At 46.4% G+C, this 22,705-nt stretch overlaps 1 protein-coding gene across 11 annotated transcripts in view; it reads left to right on the forward strand.

The window, feature by feature from the left end:
- The window catches only part of LOC133354772 (voltage-dependent P/Q-type calcium channel subunit alpha-1A-like), a 200,697-nt gene extending 180,652 nt beyond the window's left edge, over nucleotides 1-20,045 (forward strand). For 7 of the 11 annotated variants that reach the window (XM_061571878.1, XM_061571879.1, XM_061571882.1 and 4 more), the window contains 6 exons: nucleotides 2,854-2,983; nucleotides 9,190-9,300; nucleotides 13,019-13,054; nucleotides 15,044-15,206; nucleotides 15,689-15,906; nucleotides 16,258-20,045. In XM_061571878.1, the coding sequence (XP_061427862.1) occupies nucleotides 2,854-2,983; nucleotides 9,190-9,300; nucleotides 13,019-13,054; nucleotides 15,044-15,206; nucleotides 15,689-15,906; nucleotides 16,258-17,139 (1,540 nt within the window). In that variant the 3' untranslated portion in view covers nucleotides 17,140-20,045. The remainder of the gene's footprint in view (nucleotides 1-2,853; nucleotides 2,984-9,189; nucleotides 9,301-13,018; nucleotides 13,055-15,043; nucleotides 15,207-15,688; nucleotides 15,907-16,257) is intronic. The other 4 variants (XM_061571886.1, XM_061571887.1, XM_061571881.1 and 1 more) reach the window with 4 other exon arrangements.
- Nucleotides 20,046-22,705: the final 2,660 nt, after the last annotated feature.

Here is a 22,705-nt window from a genome sequence, read left to right on the forward strand (position 1 = left end):
TATTATCGATGATATTACCCTGATTTACGTCTTCCCCATCATTAACACCACTTCCTGATTTGCGTCACCTCAACCCACACTCACGTCGCCGACGGCATCGTCTGTTACTCGTCGCCTCTCAGCCTTCGCTTCCACCTCACCCCGTAAGTCGCTTTGATTGACGTCGTTTAGATATTCATTGTCACACCTTTCAGGAAGGAATCCCCCCCTCCTACCCCTAAGTAAACCAGGGCATCACTGTACGGTAATTCCGCTTAACGCAGTAGATGCATTCCTGAATAGTGCCGCGTTCAGCAAAAAAAACGCTTTAAGCGAGGAAATACTTGTATGTCATATACATTGCAGGCAATGAATAAATACGTGCAACGATGCAACTTTGAATCGTGCGTGCGCTATGAAATCATGAAGCCATCCCATGGTGGGACCAAGAAGTGAGATGAGGAAACGTCGCCACGTGCAGTCGCGCTCCGCGCGTATACGCACAATTCCCACACCGCCAAACCGCGCAGCTGAAGAAAGTAGTTTGTCCATATTCTTGGTTCTTTCGGTAAAGTCACGTAAATAGAAAACCAGAAAATATTTTAAAAAGTTTTAAAGAAAAAAAATAATAAAATAACAATCAAATTAAAAAAATAAAATAAAAATAAGAAAGTAAAAAAAATTAAAGAAAAAACCCACGACGTTTCGATCGCAACACAAGCGGTTTTCATCAAGAATATGAATTCCTGCAGTCACGAAAGTTTTAAGTCTAAAGTAGTTTCTGAAACCCCGTGGAGACACGTCGTGTGAACACGCATTTAAGCTTAGACATAACGTGCATTTTGCTAAAAACCTTTTAACCATGGGTGCATAGGCACGGAAACAGCAGAAGCAGCAGCACGTTATTATTTTAATTGCAGCAATGAAGGCATATCCAAGGGGGTACCTGGGGGACCCCATTTGTGGATGTCTGCCGGAGGCCCAAAAGACCTCACACCGGCCTGCACACAGCGTGCTGCCCAAGTGCATTGCGTTGGTCGTTTTGATTGCCTGGAGGTCACCCATGGGACCAAAGAGGGGTTGTTTTGGTACCACTTGGGGTGGCAAATGCTGCTGATATCCACTATGGGAAGAAAGCTGCGTGCGTATGCCATTCTGATTCATGTAGACACGCTTTCTAATTACATTCACGTTCCGTCGTTGTTTCGTGTCACATTAGTTGCTACACTTAGGTTTTTTTCGGTAAAGTCACGTAGGTATAAATAAATAAATAATAAATGCTGCATTGCAATAATATTATTATTCTTATTTCTATTAGTTATTATTTTTTATTATGTATTTATTTTTAATATTTATTAAATTTTATCTACGTGACTTTACCGAAAAAACCTAAGAGTATGAATCCTTGCAGTCACGAAATCTTCAAATCTAACATTAGTTGCTGCTTTCTCCATCTTTTCCAGAACGCTATTCTCTCACAAAATCACGCTCGGAGCATTCCTTGATGACACATTTCCTACGTGAGACTATGTGACAATAACCTTGATGTCATCAGCATTTCTGATCTAGACGTAAAATTGCTCACGAAAATCTGTGTCTGCAATTGCCATCCGAGCGGGTACCGAAAAGGCACGTTTGAGAACAACGAACCAAGGACCGAGAACTTTGCGCGTGGCACCGCCCTTGCGTTGGTTGTGCATGTGCGGCGCTGTTGTTGTTGTTGTTAGCAGGTAGAACATATCCTCACAAGTGCTTTCTCAGCACATTTGCAACATCAGCTGATGCTCGTACGTTCTGAGAATGTAGCGCCGTGTTATTCCGGTCCCTGCTGCAATGTTGGCAACATTTACTTATTCTTGTTCTTCTTCTTATTATCCGTACGAATGATTCCACGATCGGCTCGTAATTCATTGCTCGGGACAGTGGGCTGTCTCGTTCGGTTCGCTGTGCGTAATGCATGGAATCGCTGACACATGCAGCTCGGGCGGCCACAGAGAAGATAGGAAAAAAAGAGACAAAGGCGATTTAGGATGTAGAAAGTAGACTGTTGCATGGCTCATGCAAATGAGCCGGCACCGTGTGAGTGACTTTGGTTCGAAGCCCTGGGGCAGGTGAGAGTGATGCACACAATGCATTTAGTCTTCTACTCGTCTGATGATTTGTGCTCGAACAACGACTTAACTTGGGAAGGAGATATAACGTGCCATGCGTCTTTGCGCTCAATTAACTCCGGTCATCCTCGCAGCAGCGGATTTTCGCCGGCCATCGAACAAAGATGGCCAACGCATCGCGTGCTTTCAGATGCTCTTCTGTGGCCGTCTGGAATGCTCCTCCTTGCGATATCAGGAAGCCACTGGAGCTGTGGACTTTCAAACCGGAAGCCAACGCAGCTCAGCGAGCGCTGGGTGGGCACGTTTTACCTGAAACGCGTCGGTCATTGCCAGAAGAGAGGAGGGGAAGTAGAAATTCTTGAGTTTGGCAAAACGTCGTCCTCTAATTGTTACCGTTGTTGGTTTACTCTCCAACACACCGGTGTGCTGAACTAGTAACTAATTTCGATTTAAAGCTTTCGTGACTGCAGGGATTCATCTTCTTGGTTCTTTCGGTAAAGTCACGTAGAAGGGAAATAATAAAATAAAAATGTTTTCTTTTTATTATTTTATTATTTCCTTTCTACGTGACTTTACTGAAAGAACCAAGAAGATAGTAACTAATTGGCATGTTTTGTTTACGTGACAAACCTCACTAATTGGCTGTGCCAGGTGGTGGCACGATCTAACCCCAAAAAAACCTCTATTAGTGAAAGTCTTGAATCTGAATCTCGAAACTCTGCACCTCTCTCCTGCCGCTATACCCCCCGCAACCCCTGAGCAGCGGGGACCTACGGGCGTCTCCGTCGTGGGTGACTCAGCGGGCGCAGGAGATGGTGCAGCGCACGCGGCAGCGCCGGGCTGGCGAGCGGGGCTGGTCTGACGAGCAGCCGGACGCACGGCCGCCCTCCCAGGTAAGCGTGGTGGCGAGATGTTAACTCCCTTGCCTGGTATACAGGAAGTTGTGGGTTCAATGCCAACCCTGACGCCTGTTGTATATTTGGAGTTTGCATGTTCTACCTGTGGTCACGTGGATTTTTCTCCGGGTACTCTGGTTATTTCCTCCGCATTTGGAAACATGCGTTTAGAGTATCTGGGTGCTATAAATGACCGCGTGATGTATGTATGTATGTATGTTGAATTTATTTCACACTGTACATAACAAATCATGCTAATCGGAGGTGCGGGGAAAGGAAAACAAACTAAACACAAAAAGCAGTTCTAAAGAAATTAGTTTTCAATCTCGTGCATAGCTCCAGTGGCTACCTAATATCAGAAGGAAGATCATTCCATACGGCCCCAGAAGCGCATCTGAAAGTGTCGCGCAATGCGGCGACGACCATCTTTGTCCGATGGCTAGCTGAGAGCCGCTGCTGCAAGCATGACTGAAGTTCGCTTGATGATGGTTTACGCTCCTCGACGGAAAAAGGTGAGTGTGATGGTCGGCCCATGAAGAAACCAATGGCATCTACAATCTGCAGAACATGAAGAACCAGTGGCATCTACATCTATAGAACATGAAGCACCAGTGGCATCTAAATCTGCAGAACATGAGGAACCAGTGGCATCTACATCTGCAGAACATGAAGAACCAGTGGCATTTACATCTGCAGAACATTAAGAACCAGTGGCATCTACAGGAGATTATATAACTTTTAAAGCTGTTCCCCGTGTTTAGGGTACATGCCGTACATGTTTGGAATCGACAGGAGTAAAGTTGTAAGTGGAAAAATCGACTTACGAACAGACCTCTGGAACCTAACTCGTCCGTAAGTAGGGGAGTCCCTGTATATGTGTAGTGAGTGACTTCCGAGACACAACGTGTCGAGGGCTCCTTGTTTATTCCTCACGCTTTACAGGCACAATCACTGAGCGACACATATATACTGGGCTACGCATCGCTGATCCACTCATACAGCCCCATCGCCGGCATCTAACTATATAGCTGGCTGACTAATACAGCGACGACGACGATGGGAGCTGTACAGCGGACGATGAAGAAGGGATGATGGCGAAGACAGCGACGGCAGCCAGGACCCGGACTCCCACAACAGCCCCGAACCCCCGGTTACGTCCCCTTTATATACTCCTCGGCGTGGCCAAGCCCCGCCTCCAGCCATGCCCCCTTCTAGAACCTTCGAGCAGGTTCCCGGAGCTTCCCGACTGATTCCCGCCCCTGACCTTTAGCCCAGTTGCGCCCCTCTCATGGTTGGCTATTATATAACGCACCCATACCCGTAATTATCCCTCCTGGTCAACAGATGGCACCCTGTCACTACATATGTATAGATTCTCAAACACAACGATTCGAAGCGTGTATCGCGAGCTTTACAATGAATTTCGATTATGTAACCTGTGCATTGTTACTATGCCCCTTGGTTCCACTAACACATGGTTAACAGTCTATGACCTGAATTTGATTCAGATTCCACTATTAGATGTATTTCCCAGTGTTATATGGCCATGCCCTGCTTTACGCATCAAGTCGAAAGAACACTTGTAGTGGGTAGTGCATATGTACGTCACTCTTGACAGTGCTTTTCTTATTAAGCACTCACTGTGAAAGATCTGTCTGCACGTGAGTCATAGGATCTCTCTGGCTTTGTATGAGTTACCGAGACCAAATAAAATACATCTCCATTCATTCAGCTGTGATGAAGGGCACGGAGCGTTCGTTCTGCGTATGTGCGGTGTTTAATTCTCCTTCGTGCCGAGCCTTGGTCACAAAGATGACAGACAACCTGGGCTTATGCATTATCAGCACTGCCCATGCAGTTCCTGCGATTTATGTGCAATTATATTTCTCATATATTATTTCCGCTCAGCTGCCAAAAGGCACTTTGGGCTTATAAAGGCAGTGCGTGATCAAATGAACGGACGCACAATATTTATCACCGTTACGTTCTCTTGGCGCTTGCGCCGGTAAACACATTTTTATTAGCTTCATAATTTGCATGTTAAAGGAAGGCAGGCTTTGTGCTTTGTTGTGTGAAGACAAATGGCAGCCATGGAAACTGACTTGAGCATTTTTTTTTCTAACCATTATTACAATCATCATCAGAATTTTCTGTAGTTTTTTAAAATATTTTTTTTAGTTTTGATTGGCTTCGCTTAACTTGTGGTAACCTGAAATTATTGAAGACGGCAGTCTGAAAGCATTTCTTAGCTTTATTTTCAAATTGTATCACGGTATTAAGGTTGCAGTGCTCTCATATTGAGGTTGCTTGTTGGCACAGTGCTTCGCGCACTGCGCTACGATCCCTCCTTTCCGATATTGACTCGGGGTCACGGCCAACAATCAGCGACGAGTAATATCTGAACCAGTCCTGGGTCTCACCCCCTTCACCAACCCCAACTGACTGGCGTGGTGAAGTATGGTCAAATCACCCCGACTGCCAATTAGGCATCGTGAGGCTCTCATCCAGAAGTGGATTTACATAAACATTCATAGCTATTCATAACCATGTATTTAAAGCCACAATAGAATATGTTTTTCAAACATAGGGGTATACCAAAGAAGCATAGGGAATATAGATTTATATCTGTGGGACCCTTTTTTGCCAGTATCCAGATGATGAAAAACGAATAGGCTTCATCCTTTCCGGCAACAATACAGGCGGTGTTAAGATGTTCATACCCCAAATATGCACCTATCGTCACAACTCATCATCAATTCTGCACTCACCGCACATGCTTTGTGGTAAAACATGCATACAAATATGCTTTGATAGTATATGCGTTGTCCTTGAAACGGATTTGCCTACACCAGAGGCAACCTCCTTTTATGCATATGAGACAGGACCTGACAAGTAGTTGGAGTCTTATCATTGTCAGGAAAACCTTGTAGCAAGGCCACGGGATCTAGTCTAGGTGCCCTCACTCACACACACAGATTGTCAACGCGTCAAAACAAAACGACAGCTGCCATGTGGGCTGTTCGTTCTTGACAGGGACAGTTTCTTTTTCACTGCCAATTTTAACTCACAAGAACAAGTCGATCTGTATTGATTTTTTTTAAACCACTTATATATATTGGGGGAAACGGGAGTACGATACGTTTGTAAGAATGTAAAATGCACGCATTGTTAGTGCTGTGTTCAGCCAATTCAGCTAAGAGGCTCGGTGTTGCCCGTGTGTCTGCGTGCACTGTAGAAGTTTTACGCAGTGTAACGCGATGAACATCCAACTGTAATACTACTCTTGGAGACGGCTTGTGGAATCGGTCCTTTTATTTATTCCAGTTCACAAGTACTCCCCGCTGCTGGCAGGCAACGGGAAGTAGGCAGACAGACCACACGAGACGCACCGCCACGTGGCACTCGGAGCCCCGCTCGCGCGTGGGCCCTCTCTTCCTTCGTTCTTCGTCTGACCACGTGTCGTTCATCTCTTCCCTTATTTAATGCCTGGGTCACGTGGTACGCTCCAGCCAATCCTTGGTAGCCTGCGCCGAATCTTCTAGATTCCCCATCAACTCCCGGGACCACGCCCCTGACTTGTCTTCCCATTGGCTGAGGCCAAAACCAGCAGAACCAATCACCCTAGCTGGCACCCCTCGATCACGCCAGGGCCATGCTCCCAGGCTCTCCCCCCATTGGCTGTAAAGCAGGACCAGCAGAGCCGATCACCACATGAGCCGAACATAGGCTCTTATTACACAACTATATAACAATAGATTTCGATTTAAAGCTTTCGTGACTGCAGGGATTCATCTTCTTGGTTCTTTCGGTAAAGTCACGTAGAAGGGAAGTAATAAAATAATAAAAATAAAACATATTTATTACTTCCCTTTTACGTGACTTTACCGAAAGAACCAAGAAGATATATAACAATAGGTTTTACCCTTTCTCGCAATAAAACAGGTGTGTCAAGATGTTAAAACACCAAACAGAATCCTTATTCAAGGAATCATGTCTGCATTAACCACACGTACTTGTAGTGAACATGCAAACAAAACATGCTCTGATAATATATTCATTGTTTTGAAACTGATTGATCCAACAGCATAAATGTGACGTCTTCCCGGAATAAGCAGGCTTGGAAATATATATTGACAATACGTTTGACTTTTTCTGGCAATAAAACCGGTGTTAAGAAGTCCAAACCTTTTGCAAGGCATCAAGTCTGCATTAACCCACATATACGCATGACAAAACATGCCAACAAAAACATGCTCTGATAAAATAATGCATTGTCTTTGAAACTGATGGGACCTACACCAGAGAGACAGCCTTTTTGTTTCGCCTTGTCTCACCGGTCTTAGAACAGAGAACGGCAATTTTGATACTGGCAAAAAGGTGCCATAGATAGTGAACATTGATGTTGGCTCTCGCCCCCCAGCCCACCACGATGGCCAAGCGAGACAAAACCTCCCGGCTGGCGTGTCCACAGCAGGGCTCTGCCCCACAGTTCAGTCGACAATTTGACGCAACGTTGACTCAAAAATTATATTCAGTGGCGCAACGAGATTTTATTCGCGGTAATTATTTTTTTATTCGCTTAACCGTCCACGTGGGTGTTATTAATCCGAGGAGCAAAGGTGGCCAATCTATTGTTGTTTACGTGGAATCATGCACGTAGCATGGCGTGTGTTTATCATCAGCATCAGCCATGATCAATCCACGGCTGGATAAGGATCTCCCAGATCCGTTGCAATCGCTTGTGGTTCTGAGATGTAAAATTCTACCGGTGTGCATGTGTAAAGACGCTGACACGCGTTGTACTTGGAGCCTTTCCTTATTTGACACAGCACCAACACTGGGCCCCACTTCTGGCTCCACTCTTGAAACTCCTACTCTCCCTGTGCTCTCCCCTTGTATCCCTTTCGAGCCCCTTCTCTCGAAACTTCTCTCGCCACTCTCCTTTCAGCCAATCCCCGTCCTTCTCCCTCAACGCTTCTCCACCGTCGCCTCAACGCTCAACCGTCGCTTCCTGGCTTTTTCAGCTTGAACCTCTCCTCCAATCACTTCAAACCGTCCTTCCCGACCAATCACTATGGAGGCCTCTCTGCACCAATAGGAGGCCCCGGCCTACCTCCTGGTAGTCAATACTCTTTGGTTCTTTCGGTAAAGTCACGTAGGTATAAAATAAAATAAATCACGACGTTTCGATTGCAACACAAGCAATCATCATCAGGTGGGAAAACCACAGCAATTTTTTTTTTTGCTGAAGTGGGAGAGAGAGCTGCTGTGGCAAGAGGTTATATAGGTAAGAAAGGGGGGAGGGGCAAGGGGGGGAGAGGGGCGGGTTTGGGGTAGGGGGAGGAGAGCGCTGCGTGGACGCCAGAGGTCGCAACCGGGTACCTGATACCCGTACCCTACTCGATACCCGGCTACCCGTACCCGGCCGGGTACGGGTAGCCGTTTGCGACCCTGGTGCGGCCGGGTACGGGTACGGGTAGACGTGAGTCACTGGTGAGTAACTGTTTGTCACTCATTTCCCAACGTCTTGTCTCTTCTCACAAATTCAAGTTCCTAGAATCAACCCACCCGCGCCTGCAACATGGCTTCATCCCAGAGGTCGCAACCGGGTACCCGATACCCGTACCCTACCCGATACCCGGCCGGGTACGGGTAGCCGGGTATCGGGTAGGGTACGGGTACCTTTTTTTGACCCTGGTGTGGCCAGGTACGGGTAAGGAACCAAAACCCGTTTGCGACCTCTGGTGGACGCTAGGAGAGGGACGTGAGGCAGAAAAATTCATTCACGGTCTGTACTTTCTGTGCTCCCACATGGATGCTGCCCGCATATACCAAAAACACACATGCTGACCAGATAGATCGGTCAGGATGGGTGTAGGTCGACTAGCGGGCTGTACAGGTACACCATGGCGCGTTAAATAAAAACAAAACCAAGCCTTTAGAATAGAAAGGAAAATGTATTCATAATAAAGGTTTTAGGGTTAGATCGCTTAAGTATAAATGTGTCGTAACCCTCAATCACCCGACACAGCCAGTAAGGTTTGTCACGTAAACAACGCGCCAGTTAATTACTACTTCAGCCCACCGGAGTTTTGGAGAGTAAATCCACAACATTGTGAGCAGTGTTCACAACAAATCCATCGCAAATAATAACAAATCCATCACAGTTTGTTTTTGCTATTATTTTTGTGATGCGGGAGCAGTTGGAAATGCGGGACATGGTGCACCCTGGGTATTACGACCCAGAGGCACAGATGGCATTGGAGAGTTACGGGCGCACGACGTCATTACCCAAGCTCACCCCTGACATCCAGGTACAACCCCTCCCACACACACCGCTTGCTATCGCACCATAGGTCTTGTACGCCTATAGAGTGGACTTTATCAAAAGCTGGATTGTCTCTTTTTGACAAGGGCTCAGATCACAGCTGGCTGGCCACTTGTAATGAATTAATATGTAATTCCCCCCCCCCCCAACCTCTCCCTTCATGTAGGTTTAGTTCCTTTTTCCTCTTTGATTTCAGTCAAATTTTCAGTTAATCTGACTCGTAATGATGCATGTGATTGAAATAACCGTGGACGTTTGCTAAGGCTTTTTTGGGGAGTCAGCTGGATGACTGAGTAGCGGCTGACCTTAGCCCAGTCACACAGCATGGGGCTCTTGGGGGTCTATTTGATCCCATATCGAGCGTGTCATGAGGCAACTAATACATTTATTATTATTTTATTGAACCAACATCACCGATCACAGCAGAGGGCACATATAAACACGAGTATCAGCATGACAGTGGAGTTGTGGTGTCCTCTGTGTAGGCTTCCCTCCTTCAACAGGAGCAGGTTAAGGTGGACCACGTTCATTTGCTAACTTTAGACCAAAGAGGATAAAACAAACATGGGATGGCAATTAATTTAATCGTATTTTATATTCATAGAACGCCGTCACTCAAGGCACTTAACGTAGTAATATTTAAAACGGTGACAAAATATAATGATCTTCTTGGTTCTTTCGGTAAAGTCACGTAGAAGGGAAGTAATAAAATAATAAAAATAAAACATAATGAAATAATTCTCACGACGTTTCGGCCACAACGCAAGCAGCCGTCCTCAGGTGAAGAATGAAACACCACCAAGCTTGGAGCGTATATTTAAGCTGGGTTGGAGGGGGGGGAGGTGGGAAAAAGAGCACCTCCAACCCAGCTTAAATATACGCTCCAAGCTTGGTGGTGTTTCATTCTTCACCTGAAGACGGCTGCTTGCGTTGTGGCCGAAACGTCGTGATAATTATTTTATTATGTTTTATTTTTATTATTTTATTACTTCCCTTCTACGTGACTTTACCGAAAGAACCAAGAAGATGAATCCCTGCAGTCACGAAAGCTTTAAATCGAAAAATAGAATGATTTAGATGGCAGAGGCGTGCTGCAAGGGTTGAGGAATGAGTGACAACGACAGAGGGGTACTCATGGGGCAAGAAAGGGCAGGGGAGGAACAGGAAGGCGTGGAGGGGCAAGAGGAGAGGAAGAGAATGGGAAATAGAGAAGGGGTGGAGCTTGAATTCCTCTTCCAAGGCCCTCTTTTGCCATCCAGTGGATGATGCAAAATAATAATTTCCTATAAAAAAAACATTCATCATTTGTAAGTGATGGGGCATTTGTAGATTTACATATATACATAGTGGATGCGCATCGAAGTATCTTGTTGAAATCCAATAACATCACTTCTGAATACATGCCCATGTAGCAACTGATTTAAGTTTAGTCCTCGTGTGATAGACAGTGATTGGTATACATTTGATTGTTACTCATGCACATTGGATATGGTCCAGCCACACATCCATCCAGAAACATAGAGGGTGATCCATTTATCGAGGTAACGTTAAAGGCGTAGACCTGCAATTTCTTGACATACCACTGCTGCCAAATATTGACGGATGCCCCACCAAAATGATCGAGAGGATTATATATAAATCAACATTTTTATACACGTGTGTATTTTTACACACACGCACTTACCCGCTATCACCTGATAACATTGGCAAGAAACACACTTATTTAATTTAGGCTTGTACCAAAACATTTAGTTCAATAATAAACTACTTCCCTGAGGTGTTATTTTTTTGGCAAAAAAAAGAAGAAATCAACATTTAATGCTCAGCATATTCTCCCACCGATATCGATACACGTGTTACATCTTTGCTCTGGTCCTCTGTGAGATACGGAATAATCACCTTTATATTATTCAATCACCTGTTGAGAAGAGACTAGATCTGTATTTTAATACAGGGTGATTCATTTTTAGCTCCCCCACTGATTTCTAATGACCCCCTTAATTCTCTCCCCGAACTCGCGATTGAATACTGTGAAAACGATGGCTCATTCTCTCTCAACGTTATCTTTCAGAGGAGGACATCACAGGCTGTAATGAGTGTATTGAGATTCGCGGGAGATGTGTAGAGGCTTAGAATTACAGGAAGGTCTCAGAGTACGCGGCCGGGGTTTAGGTTCCTTGTAGCCCCGCGTACGTAAGCGCGAATTCGCGTAAGTTGACATCTGCCTATATACGAGTGTAGATATAAAATGTTAGAGTGTGTATATATCATGTATATAAATGTACATACATCTTTAACAAAGTACAGTACTGTGCTGTAAATGACTAATTAATCATTGGGAGCATCCAGGTCAGATACAACCCTAGAGATTAATTTGGATTCATTTCTTACACGCCCGCAAGTACATGTTCATAAGATGGTGGGGGCTAATTTTACTCATTTCCCGCCCCGTGAGAGTAGCGAAAGTACGAGTCACAAAGTGTTAGTGTGAGTCAGGGTCAGTCGCGTGTGAGCGGGCCCGCGTACTCTGATTCCGCGTACTCTAAGACCTTACTGTGGTTGTATTTTCTTTACAATATCTCTAGACAATAAAACCTGACCCTGCGTGTCAGGTTTGATTGCAGCAGACCAACATCACATTCAAAATATCTAGACATTTGTTTTGCTCTACAATGCAAGACTGTTCTAATATACTATGGGGACCTCATTTGCCAGTAAAAATATGATAATTGGTTCTTTACCCTTCTATCTGGCAACAAAACTGACACCTTTTTACAAGGAGTCTTGCCCCGAGCTCTCATACTCTGATGGTGCATTGTCCTTGAGTTGTGCGCCTTTTGGCGTCATCTGGTCCAACCCATATGAGACTAGGCTCGAAGGAAAGCTGTCTCGGGTGTGGACCAATCAACTTCAAGGACAGTGCACATTATCAGAGTTATGTTCTTTTGTTTGTATTATGACTGCAGGTATTGCGGTCTATGCAAACATGACTCCTTGCAAAAAGGTGTCAGTTTTGTTGCCAGATAGAAGGGTAAAGAACCAATTATCATGTTCTAATATACTTGTAAAGCAGCTGTTGTCAATGCCACAGGTGTACCAGTCGAAGATGGCATGTTTATACTCCAGTCAGGGATCTAGAATTCCTCCAAAGTTCATGACAAAAATAAGTACCACTTGTGGAGAGTCAAACGTCGCCATCCTCTGATATTACTGGTCCTGCCACAAGAACATGGAATTTCCACCACTTGAAGTGAGTTCCGCTCAGGGCTGCCCATGGGTTCCTGGAGTCCTGGACATCGATACCCAGGGAAGATTTCAATGTGGGCCCCAGCCCTCTTATGCATTGGTGACAATAGCACTTTGTGTGAGGTCCATGGCAGAATTTTTTTTTTCCACCTCCGGGTGGCCCTAACCTCACTGCTCATTTGATCAAGGAAACATGAACCTATTGACCTTTGATTATAATAACGCTTTAATTGGTGACTAACTCTCCCATCAGCTGTGCAGTGTGCTCTGCCAGGCCTTAATTGCTCACTGACTCTGAGACCCAATCCCTGCCTTTTTCTCTCTATTGTCCCTCCCCTTGTCCACTCCTTGGAAATGTCGTCTTTGGTCACGTGTGTCGTCTCCTGTCCACGGCTTGTAACCCATCTCTGGCCGTCGCCCACCCGTCCGTCCGTCACGTGGTGCTGTGTCGTGTGCAGAAGAGACGTTCTCAGCCTCTGCGTCCCAGCCTCCCTGTATGTAACGCCTGCTTTTCATACCCTTCCCACTGTTCACCTGCATTGTGTCTGGTGCGCCAGAAAGTCTTGCCCGTCACACTTTTCACGATACCATCCTTCGTCGCCCTTCCTCCCCCTCCCTGCTTCGACCAATTGCGAGTACCGACAGATGTCGGTACTCGCAAATGGGGTGTCATGGCAAATTTGTTCCGTGTTGTTTTGAATTGTATGCCTTTTCATAGAGCACAGAGACTTAACTACCCACATTGGTGTTTGAAATCCATTGATGTCTTTCGGCACTTGCATGATAGTATGAACGTGGTTGGCGGTAGAGAAGCCATTCCTAAATCTTGCTCGCTCACGTGGTTGGTTAGCCTCTACATATTCTATTATTCCATTACAAATAATCTTGGTGAATCATTTATAGACACGTGATGAGAGGCTAATTGTGGATTGATCGTACAGTGTGATTATTTGGTGATGCTGCTGCTGTATTGGCAGTGGTGCACAGGCATAATTAACACAAAACTCAACGCATTTGTCAATAACACCTTGGCCTTAAAAGGAAAAATATAGAATGGACAACATTATCGGTCATGGTCCTTCTTCATAGCTAAAAAATGGTGTGAAGGTGTATTTGCTCTAAATAAGGGCCATTTCCAACAACGTTGCTTGTTATAAATTTTGGTTTTATCTTTCATTTTAAGACCACATTTTTAATGACGAACGTTTGCTAAATATGGGTAATAAATGAAGGTCGTTTGGATCCCCCGTTCGTAGGGGCATAAACCACAGTTTATTGATCCGTTACGAATGCAAGTTTAAATTGGCTGTGCCCAAGCAACTGTGAGTGATGGGGGCAAAGGTTGTATTCCACATCTTTGCACGTTTTTCGTTAGAAGATTTGACACGGCTTGGGTTTGACTTCTGGGCACGTAGTAACATCCATGTTTCAAGTTTGTATGAGTTTTTAAATTGTTTTATTTTAAAAACTTTTTTTACATTTTAATTAAACTTCGGTTCAGGGCCCCAATTTTCACAGAAACATCAACACGAACACAGCTGATGGTCGATACATACCTGTACATTATTTACACGCTTAATTTCACTCACCATGAACGTGATGTGACCACTGCATGGCATGCATCCCATCTGCGGTCTCTGGATTTGCCTGCACAGGTTTGGAAAATCGTTACTTCGGAACGCATTTGATATATTCTCTAAGCATTTCACAGAGATGTATACATGAGTCATATTAACTGTAGATACCGATTGTGCCACATCTTGTCAGTTCATAAAACAACTATGCAGGGTTGAGCCTCCATAGTACTTGGATGGGAAACTGCCAAGCATACCAGGTGATATAGGCTTGGTCTGTGAGGTATTCAGGAGATGCCAGCATGAAAGTGGATTCTTGAATCTATCTGTGCAAAATGGCGAGTGTCACCCCCTTATGTGCATGGGTGTTCTACAGTATTCTAGTTCCTGTCACCTGGCTGAGAAAGATGATTTAAGGCTCGGTGAGGCTTTGCTGGATTAATAAAGTGAATTATTTTGTTTGTGGTGTAAAGTTGTGTTGCTATTGAGGACTTACTCCATTGGAAACCGGCCAAATTCATCAAAGAAGTAGCCCAAAGCTCAGCGGCATTCATTAAAAACATCAAAATAAATCATTTCGAGGACAAACGCATGCTAGAAAGCATAACCGTATCTATGCATATGCATGATTTTCTTTGCTTGTTCAATTTTCAGGGAGAAGCAATCGTTTTAACAATTTCCTCCCCCCCCTCCCCATCCTCTGTCCTCTGTGTCGTTGGCCGCGCTGCTCGCCGCGCCCACGTTTGTCGCGTTGGCTCGTGCGCGCGTGTGCGTGCACATGCACGCGTGTGCGTGCGTGTGCGTGCACATGCGCGCGTGTGCGTGCGCGTGCACATGCGCGCGTGTGCGTGCGTGTGCGTGCCTGTGCGTGCACATGCGCGTGTGGGCCCCTCTCTGTGTCCCCGTTAGCCGATCAGAGACACAAGTCCCATGAAGCGGTCCGTGTCGCTGCTGGGGCAGGCGCAGTCCCCTGGGCCGCAGCTGGATGACTACTCGCTGGAGAGGGTCAGCCCGGTCGGGGCCCCGAGGGCCCAGAGACGCAGCGTGCGACACCGCTACAGCGGGGAGTCGGGTGCGGAGTTAACCACCTTGTCACTCTGCTATTGCTACTGCCTTGGTCACTGTTCCCATAAACTTTACCCGGTCATTCCTCCACCCATGTTAAGTGTTCGAGTCTAGCAGATCGGCCGTTTTGTCTCATCCCTACTTTGTTCAACCGCAGGTCACAACAACTCACTCGCTCACCAGCTCACTCACTCAACCACTCGCTTACTCACTCAACCACTCGCTCACCACACTGCAGGTCATCACACACTTCTCTTTATGCTTCTTCTCTTAGACTGCGCATGTTGGATTTTCCTCTCAACGTCTATTTTGTCAAGCACGCATAGCTTTTTAAGAAACGCATTCACTCTTGTAGTACAGCAACTCTGGCAGCACCGGTCGCTTCGTGCCTTCACGTTTGTGCTCGCCAACTTTGTAACGAAACACAAACAAACAAACAAAAAACGCAAGACTCATACACGGACCTTGTGTGGTTCTGATTCTCAGCAGTAGGGAGCAGTGGCTTCGTTGTCGGGGGTGACCGAGAGCGGACGACGAGAGGAGGAGGAGGCAAAGAGCAGCACACCGGCTCCCTGGTGGACATGGACATGGAGCGAGTGGCAAGGCCCAGACCTCGGCCGGGCCCTTGTGACCCCTCCAAGCAGCCCCTGGGCCCTGGCATCCCTCCCACCTGTCCGGACCACCGCTCGCCAGAGCGTGGCAGGCAGGTAAGCGGTTTTGTGCCGCTATTATGCTCCTCGGCACGCGTGCACGTGCATGCTCCGCCTCACGAGGTGCAAAAAGAAAAGCGGGCCGTATCATGGGAACGTGAATATTTCACAATACTGGAAGGGGCAGATATTACAGATCGGCACGATTTCGTGAGCACAGTAGCTCCGTGTCACGGCGAATATCTGCTCGTGTGTCCGGTGCTCCATGCGCCCCCACATTTTTATTTTGACGGGCCCCTACTGGACATCTGTGGGAAAAAAATCTCTTCACAGCTCTTCAGATTCCTCCAGTCTAAATCCGATTCTGACTCACCGTTGCCTCTCCCCCCCCCATCCCCCCACACACAGACGAGTCGCTCACTGAGCGGCAGCCCCATCCTGCTGTCCCCGGGGGGCTCCGTGACTCCCCGCAGGGGCCGCCGCCAGCTGCCGCAGACCCCGGCGACGCCGCGGCCCAACGTCATGTACTCCCCGGCCCGTCGCGCGGCCAAGTCTGGCACGCCGCCGCCGACGACGACGCCTCGCGTCTCCTCGCTCGTCCTTGAGGGCTACTCGCCCCTGTCCTCTCCGCATGCCTCCCAGCGCGGTCGCGGGGAGATCTGCGGCGGGGAACAGGCCCCGGGGAACGTGTCTCCCCGTCTGAGAAGGGCGGCGGGGGCGACGGCGACGGCGGGGGCGACGGTGGGCGAGACGGCGTGCGGCGATGACGCCAGCTCGACCGAGCGGCTGCTGGAAGGTAAACCGCAACTGCGGCAGCAGCAGCAGCACCGCAGGTGGCAACACCACGCCTCCGATCCTTACCTTGACCTCTGCGTGGATGAGCAGACGAGGGTGGGAAGGAGGGAGCGAGATCGAGACAGAGATAGGGGCGGGGGAGGCGGAGGTGGCGCGGCCTCATCCAAGGCACCGGCCAGAGGGGCAGTGGGCGGGCAGCAGCAGCAGCATCCATGCCGTGCCGGGCCTGGCGTGGCGGGAGGCCGCAGGTTTCTCAACGGGAACCATTTTGGCGCCGGGGCAGGAGGAGGAGATGCGGCGGTGACGGTGGCGGCAACGGCGGCGGCGACGACGGTGGCGGTGACGGTGGAAGACAGCGGGGCCGGGGCGGCCGGCGGTCGGCACGGGACTGAGGGCGGCGGGGATGGATTTTGCGTGAGAGCCGGGGCGGTTTTGGGCAGTTCCGCGAGGAAACGAAACACATTCAGCGAGACGGACGAAGACGACTGGTGCTAGCGAGGAATGGGGGGGGGGGGGGGGGGGGGTGCGTGCGCAATCGCGCACAGCAGCCCTCCGGAGCTACCAAGTGAAGCGTCAACCAGTAGGGACACAGTAATAAAATAGAGTGACTTTAGTGGAAACAGTTGCATGGCGGCTTTGAGAAGGACGGCAAAGTCTTGTTTTGTTTTTTATTATTCATCTTCTACTTCCTCCTCCAGATCTCGAGCTTGATTTTCACGGTAACGTTGGTCATGCCTTGGGTTTTTCAGCTCGTTCCGAATTCAGTCGTGCCATCGCTCCTCTCCGATCGTCGACAAGCATGCTTTATTTGCATTGCTGTTGTGCAAGAATCTGACTGCCTTGTTCTGCCGATCGAGTCCGCTTGTTTTGTGGTGGGTGCCAAGACCCCCTCCGTTAAATCTACGCATGCTGCAGAAATGCTCCAAGGCGCTTTGTGGCCTTTGACGAAGGCTATGCAACTGCGCGCCGTTTTGCATGCTTTTGAGACGTGTGCGTGCGTGCGTGGGTGTGTGCGTGTGTATGTATTGGTGTTGCCACCCAGCCTTTTGCGGAGTACCCGCAGGATTTGTATTTCTTAATCGATTGATTTATATATATACGGTTGTTTTATAACGGGAAAAAAAATCTGCTCCGCAAATTTTAAACAGGTTTCCTCCCCGTCCCCCGTTTGTTACTGCAGTATTCGCAAAAGTAACGCGTGGAGGAGAAGGCGACTTTAGTGACGCTCGGCTGGATTTACAACAAAAAATTGGGTGTGCGTTTTCGCCCGCGGGTTTTTGCGGGAGTCAGTCGCGCTACGGTCAGAGGTTGGCCCTTACCGTTTTGCGTGGGCATGTTTACGTTTGTACCTTGTGCAGCGCTAATCCTGCGATGTTGGCCAAACCCTAACTCACGTTGCTACATGGTTGAAAGCCTGGGCTTTCTGGGATGTCGGACCGTGTATATTGAGCATATTGATTCATTTTGTTATGGCGATTGTCGTCTTTATTACATTTTTAATGGATATTTAATTTTTTTACCCTTCCTTTGCCAACTCGAGTTGCCAGTGCCAGGATAATTTATCAACGGGCAATACATTTGATAAATGTTGTACATTGTGTAAAGGACAGGAAAGCTACACTTTAAATGTGGATGATTAAACGAGCACACCAATGGGCGCTGCCGGTCAAATGGTTTGACTTGAACATGGTATGCGTGTAAAGCGCAGATGGTTTTCTATGTTTATTGGGGGTAATTACTTTTGAATTTAGGTGAAGTTTGTCAACAGCTTGCAATATGGGTTTTTCTTTTTGCATTTATTTTATTCCATCAATATGTATTAGTGCATATGATGTCCAGTATGTTCTTTCGAATGCCGATTGTATTTTTTTCGCATTGTACGTAGCTTGCGTGATTTTTATTTACATTCTGTAAATTCGAACAATTCCCATCATGATATCGCATCACGTTGACTGTTACAGGAGGTAAAGTGGGCCACGGTGGTACACATCGCTCAAAAGACCAATGGACGAAATTGGCCGCAGATTGTCAACCAAAGCATAGAACGTACCCCACAGTACGACCACCGCAGAGATGGATCCATGAAATCAGTTGATGCGCTGGAGTGAGATGGGACTGTGACGGATGGAAATGGTGTGGAGGGAGACCTTCGACCAGCAGTAGGTAGTCTATGGTTGCTGATGATGATGATGATTAATATTGTTTTCTATACATTTTTTCTCACAGATCCTATTTTATATTATACAGGGCTTTTTTCTGTCACTTAATATTTTCTTTTTGGCACGGTATATTATTGGGAAAGGGTCTGTGTAAAAACAGGATAATTTCAAGTAAAATGTCTGTTTAGGTTAAAGCACTGTATTGGTAAACCTGCAAATACTGTGATACTTATCAGCGCTGTATAAAAGTGTCATAACAAGTGGTATGCTATGGAAAGCAGAATGACTTAATAGTGACGATTGTTTTAAAGAATGTAATGGTGTTGTATTGATCTTAATTAGTTCCCCAAAGCAAACACTCAGTTTCAATCAACAAATCAATAATGTTCTTTTGCAATTGAGGCAAATTGCAAAGAGTATTATATAGCTTTAAAATACTGTAAGATTTCTCAGTGTTTTAGCAATATGCTCGGCTCAGTAAAAAAATTACTGAATGATGGTAATGTGGTAAAGTAGAGTTGATGTTTAGCCGAGGGCGTTTTTCATTCAACATTAGTTCTGAATAAATTAATTGCAGTGTTGATATAAAAAAAAATTAAGAAAAAATTTCTCAACTATGGTTTAAATGTCCACCAAGAAAACGGCCAAGCTTGGTCATGTGACCCATTCTGAAAGATCAACGTTGGATGCAATCAGTGAACAGCCAGAGGCGGCGTTAATTCCCGCACGGCAGCACGCACACAAATATTCGCTTTTAAAGAAATGACAATGTACACGCAGTACATTGAAAAACAGAATACCCCAGCGTTTACAAACGTGATGTCGGTGTTTTTTTTGTTTGTAACAAAATGAGTGTTTCACACGCAGGTTGCACGGTGGTTTGACGACCAAACTCATGGGGAGGAGGGGTGGGGAGGCGGATGGGTTTGGGCGTGCTGTCAAGTTTAATTTTCAAAGCGCGCCTTCATTCGATTCGTGCGGCCAGCGTCAAGCCTCGCTCCTCGTTACCGGTCCGGACCGACGACGCTGCTGTTGCGTCGCTCATTGAACCCTGTGCTTTTCTGCAACAAATATATGCATGTGATGTGGTGCATGCGATAAAAAGGTGTGCTATAACCCGCAACAGGCAGAGCGGGCAACTTGGAAGAAAACAATTAACAAATTCAAGATTTGATTTTACGTTAACCTCGTTTCTCGCATCCATCTTTGTGGATTTTATTGGGGGTTTCATATTGAGCAAAAGGGGGGCGGTGTGGGGTTTGGGGGGGGAGGGGGTGTGTGGGTGTCAAAGTTTCTATTTGCAATTTAAATAAATAATACAACATACAACTTTACAAACGTATATGGAGTGGTATTAATAAAAGCTCTCCGCTTTTGAGATGGCGGAGCGTAAGGCTCACAGTGCACGGGCGTGCCCAGTGAGTTCTGCATCCCTCGGGAGCAGTCTTTGTGAAGCCAGCCCACAGCTGTTAGACACAATATCACACACGGAAAAATTAAAATATAAAAGCCTGATGCTGTTTCTTATCCAAACAGTTTTGTATTATTCAGAGTCCTTAATATACCTTTAAAATAAAAAAAATGAAAGAATGCAACTTTTCAGACTCCCGTGTGACGCTCTTACCGTTTGACTTGTCGACACTTCGTTAGCATGTGCTCATTGTTTTGAGATGTTGTAATGCCATACAAACACTTTACATGATCGAGCCGTCGACTTTTAAAAAGACCCGGAATGTGCCCGATTTTCATCAGGTCCCAAAAGCAAAGCAGGGCTGAGCGTGGATCGTGCTTGGATTTGTGACCACGGTGAACTAAACCAGTTGATATTGAGTCCTGCGATGCACATCACACAGCAATGCTGCAAAATCCATTGTTGTATTGTACTTCTATGCTCTGACGTATATGCTCCCTGCCTTCACCGGCCAACACTGATCAGCATGGTCGAGTCTGGTCAAACTTACCCCATGCCGAACATGGCGTAGGGAGGACTTCATCCAGCAGTGGATTATTAGCGGGCTGTAAATTATAATTCATTGTATTGAATATAGACTCGGGTCTTCAAAGTCCATGGTGGAGTTGAAACGGTATAGTGTTGATATTTTGTCCTGTCATTTTTACATTTCATCGTGCAAATGCCACCCCATGGCATTTAAGAATTGAAGCACTTACCAATAGCAGACCACACAATGTGTGCTGGGAGCAATACTGAAGCCTCAATCTGTCATCCTACCAGCCAGTAAAGCAGTTGGCTGTGCTTCTATTTCCGTCGATGCTTTCAAATATTGACAGTGATGCATAACCCAGTACATTTTTATCAGAGGTCCATTAGGAAAATGGGCAATTTCTGCCATAGACGAGTTCACTTCATTCTAAGCAGCCATTCTCCTTTTGTTGTGTTTACATTTCTAGCTTCAGGACAAACAAGGACTGCTCGTCGGGTTTTATTCACACGCATGTGACCAATGATCGACAACTCCTTAGGTCGACTGCTGCTGCTGCTGCTCGTGGTGGAACCTCGTCGTCGTTGTCGTCGTGAGATGAACCCCGCCTCGAGACGCGTGGCGACCCGCGCTTTCCAGAAGGCCCTGTCGCGTGGAATTCTCTCTCCCGACGAACTCAAGAACAACAAACCTTGAGTTCAACCACTTCCAGAGACCTCAACATGAATGCAGTGAACACAGTGTGATCAGACTGCTGTGCGCATTAGAATTATAATCACTGGAGGAATCCGATGAGCTATAAATATATTTTTCACAGATGTCCAGTGGGGGCGGGTAAACACGTTACTTTATCGTGCTTAAAGCATTACAGATGCTTCGAGCACGATTTTCCACTTGTTAAATGACTATTTACATTCCATTACTTGGGAATCCAAGATAGAAGCGGATATGCCAGCCTTGGCATTACAAATCTCGATGGTTTTACATGCGATATTTTAGAGACCTCAATGGAAATGATATATTAACAGGACAACAATAATTTACAACTCATTATTAAAGCCATCGCTATATGGCCCAGCGATAGCTCATGTATTGCTTGTTACAAAAAGGCACGTGGTTTGAGCCCAGTGGTTTCCCTGGTTAATACTGCGCTTGAATTAACAATAAAATGCAAACCAACTGCTTTCACGGTCGTCATTCAAGATCCCGTGACATCCGATAAAGAGTTTGCCACGTGTGCTCGCATTGCGTGTCCAATTTTGATATTAACTTTGTCACCTGGTATGCAGGTCATGGGTTCGATCCCGACCCTTGATGCCTGTTGTATATTTGGAGTTTGCGTGTTCTCCTCTGTGGTGACATGGATGTTTTTTCGGTGTCCCCTGGTTTTTCCCTCCACATTGAGAAACGTGCATTTAGAGTATTTGGCTGCTGTAAATTTCCACACGATAAGCCGCTTCGCTGAGTTACCATTTGTGGGCAAGTCACTTATGAAAAAGAGCTATATACCTGAATGGGCCTTACTTGGTGAAAAATAATCTAGTTTAGTTTAAATTACTTAATTGTGGAACCATATTGCAATATCGCCCCCCCTTCCTACTGGCAAACATGCCTGTTTTCATGCCATTGCTGCATTATCTTTGTTGCTACACAGCTAGAGCTGCCAATGGTTTGGGGGGTCCCCTTGGCTATACTGCATGGGGGTGATGGTGAGGATTGTTGATGTACAGAGGTGTAATGGTTATTGCCCCCCCCCCCCTTATCCTACTAAATATGATGACGTTTCACGATTTGGGGGCCATAAATTAATTAAATAATCAGTTTTTTTGCTGAACACTGGTCAATGCAGCGGCCTCCAGTGACTGCAAGCGGTCATTTGGACCCCATTGCAGCATATATATAAGAAAATTCAAGCATTGCAAATGTAAAAAGCTCCAAAGAATGTCTCGCTGCAGAAGAATG

This window comes from Lethenteron reissneri, chromosome 48, assembly GCF_015708825.2.
Source record: "Lethenteron reissneri isolate LAM-NWPU_2019-01 chromosome 48, ASM1570882v1, whole genome shotgun sequence".
NCBI classification, from domain to species: domain Eukaryota; kingdom Metazoa; phylum Chordata; class Hyperoartia; order Petromyzontiformes; family Petromyzontidae; genus Lethenteron; species Lethenteron reissneri.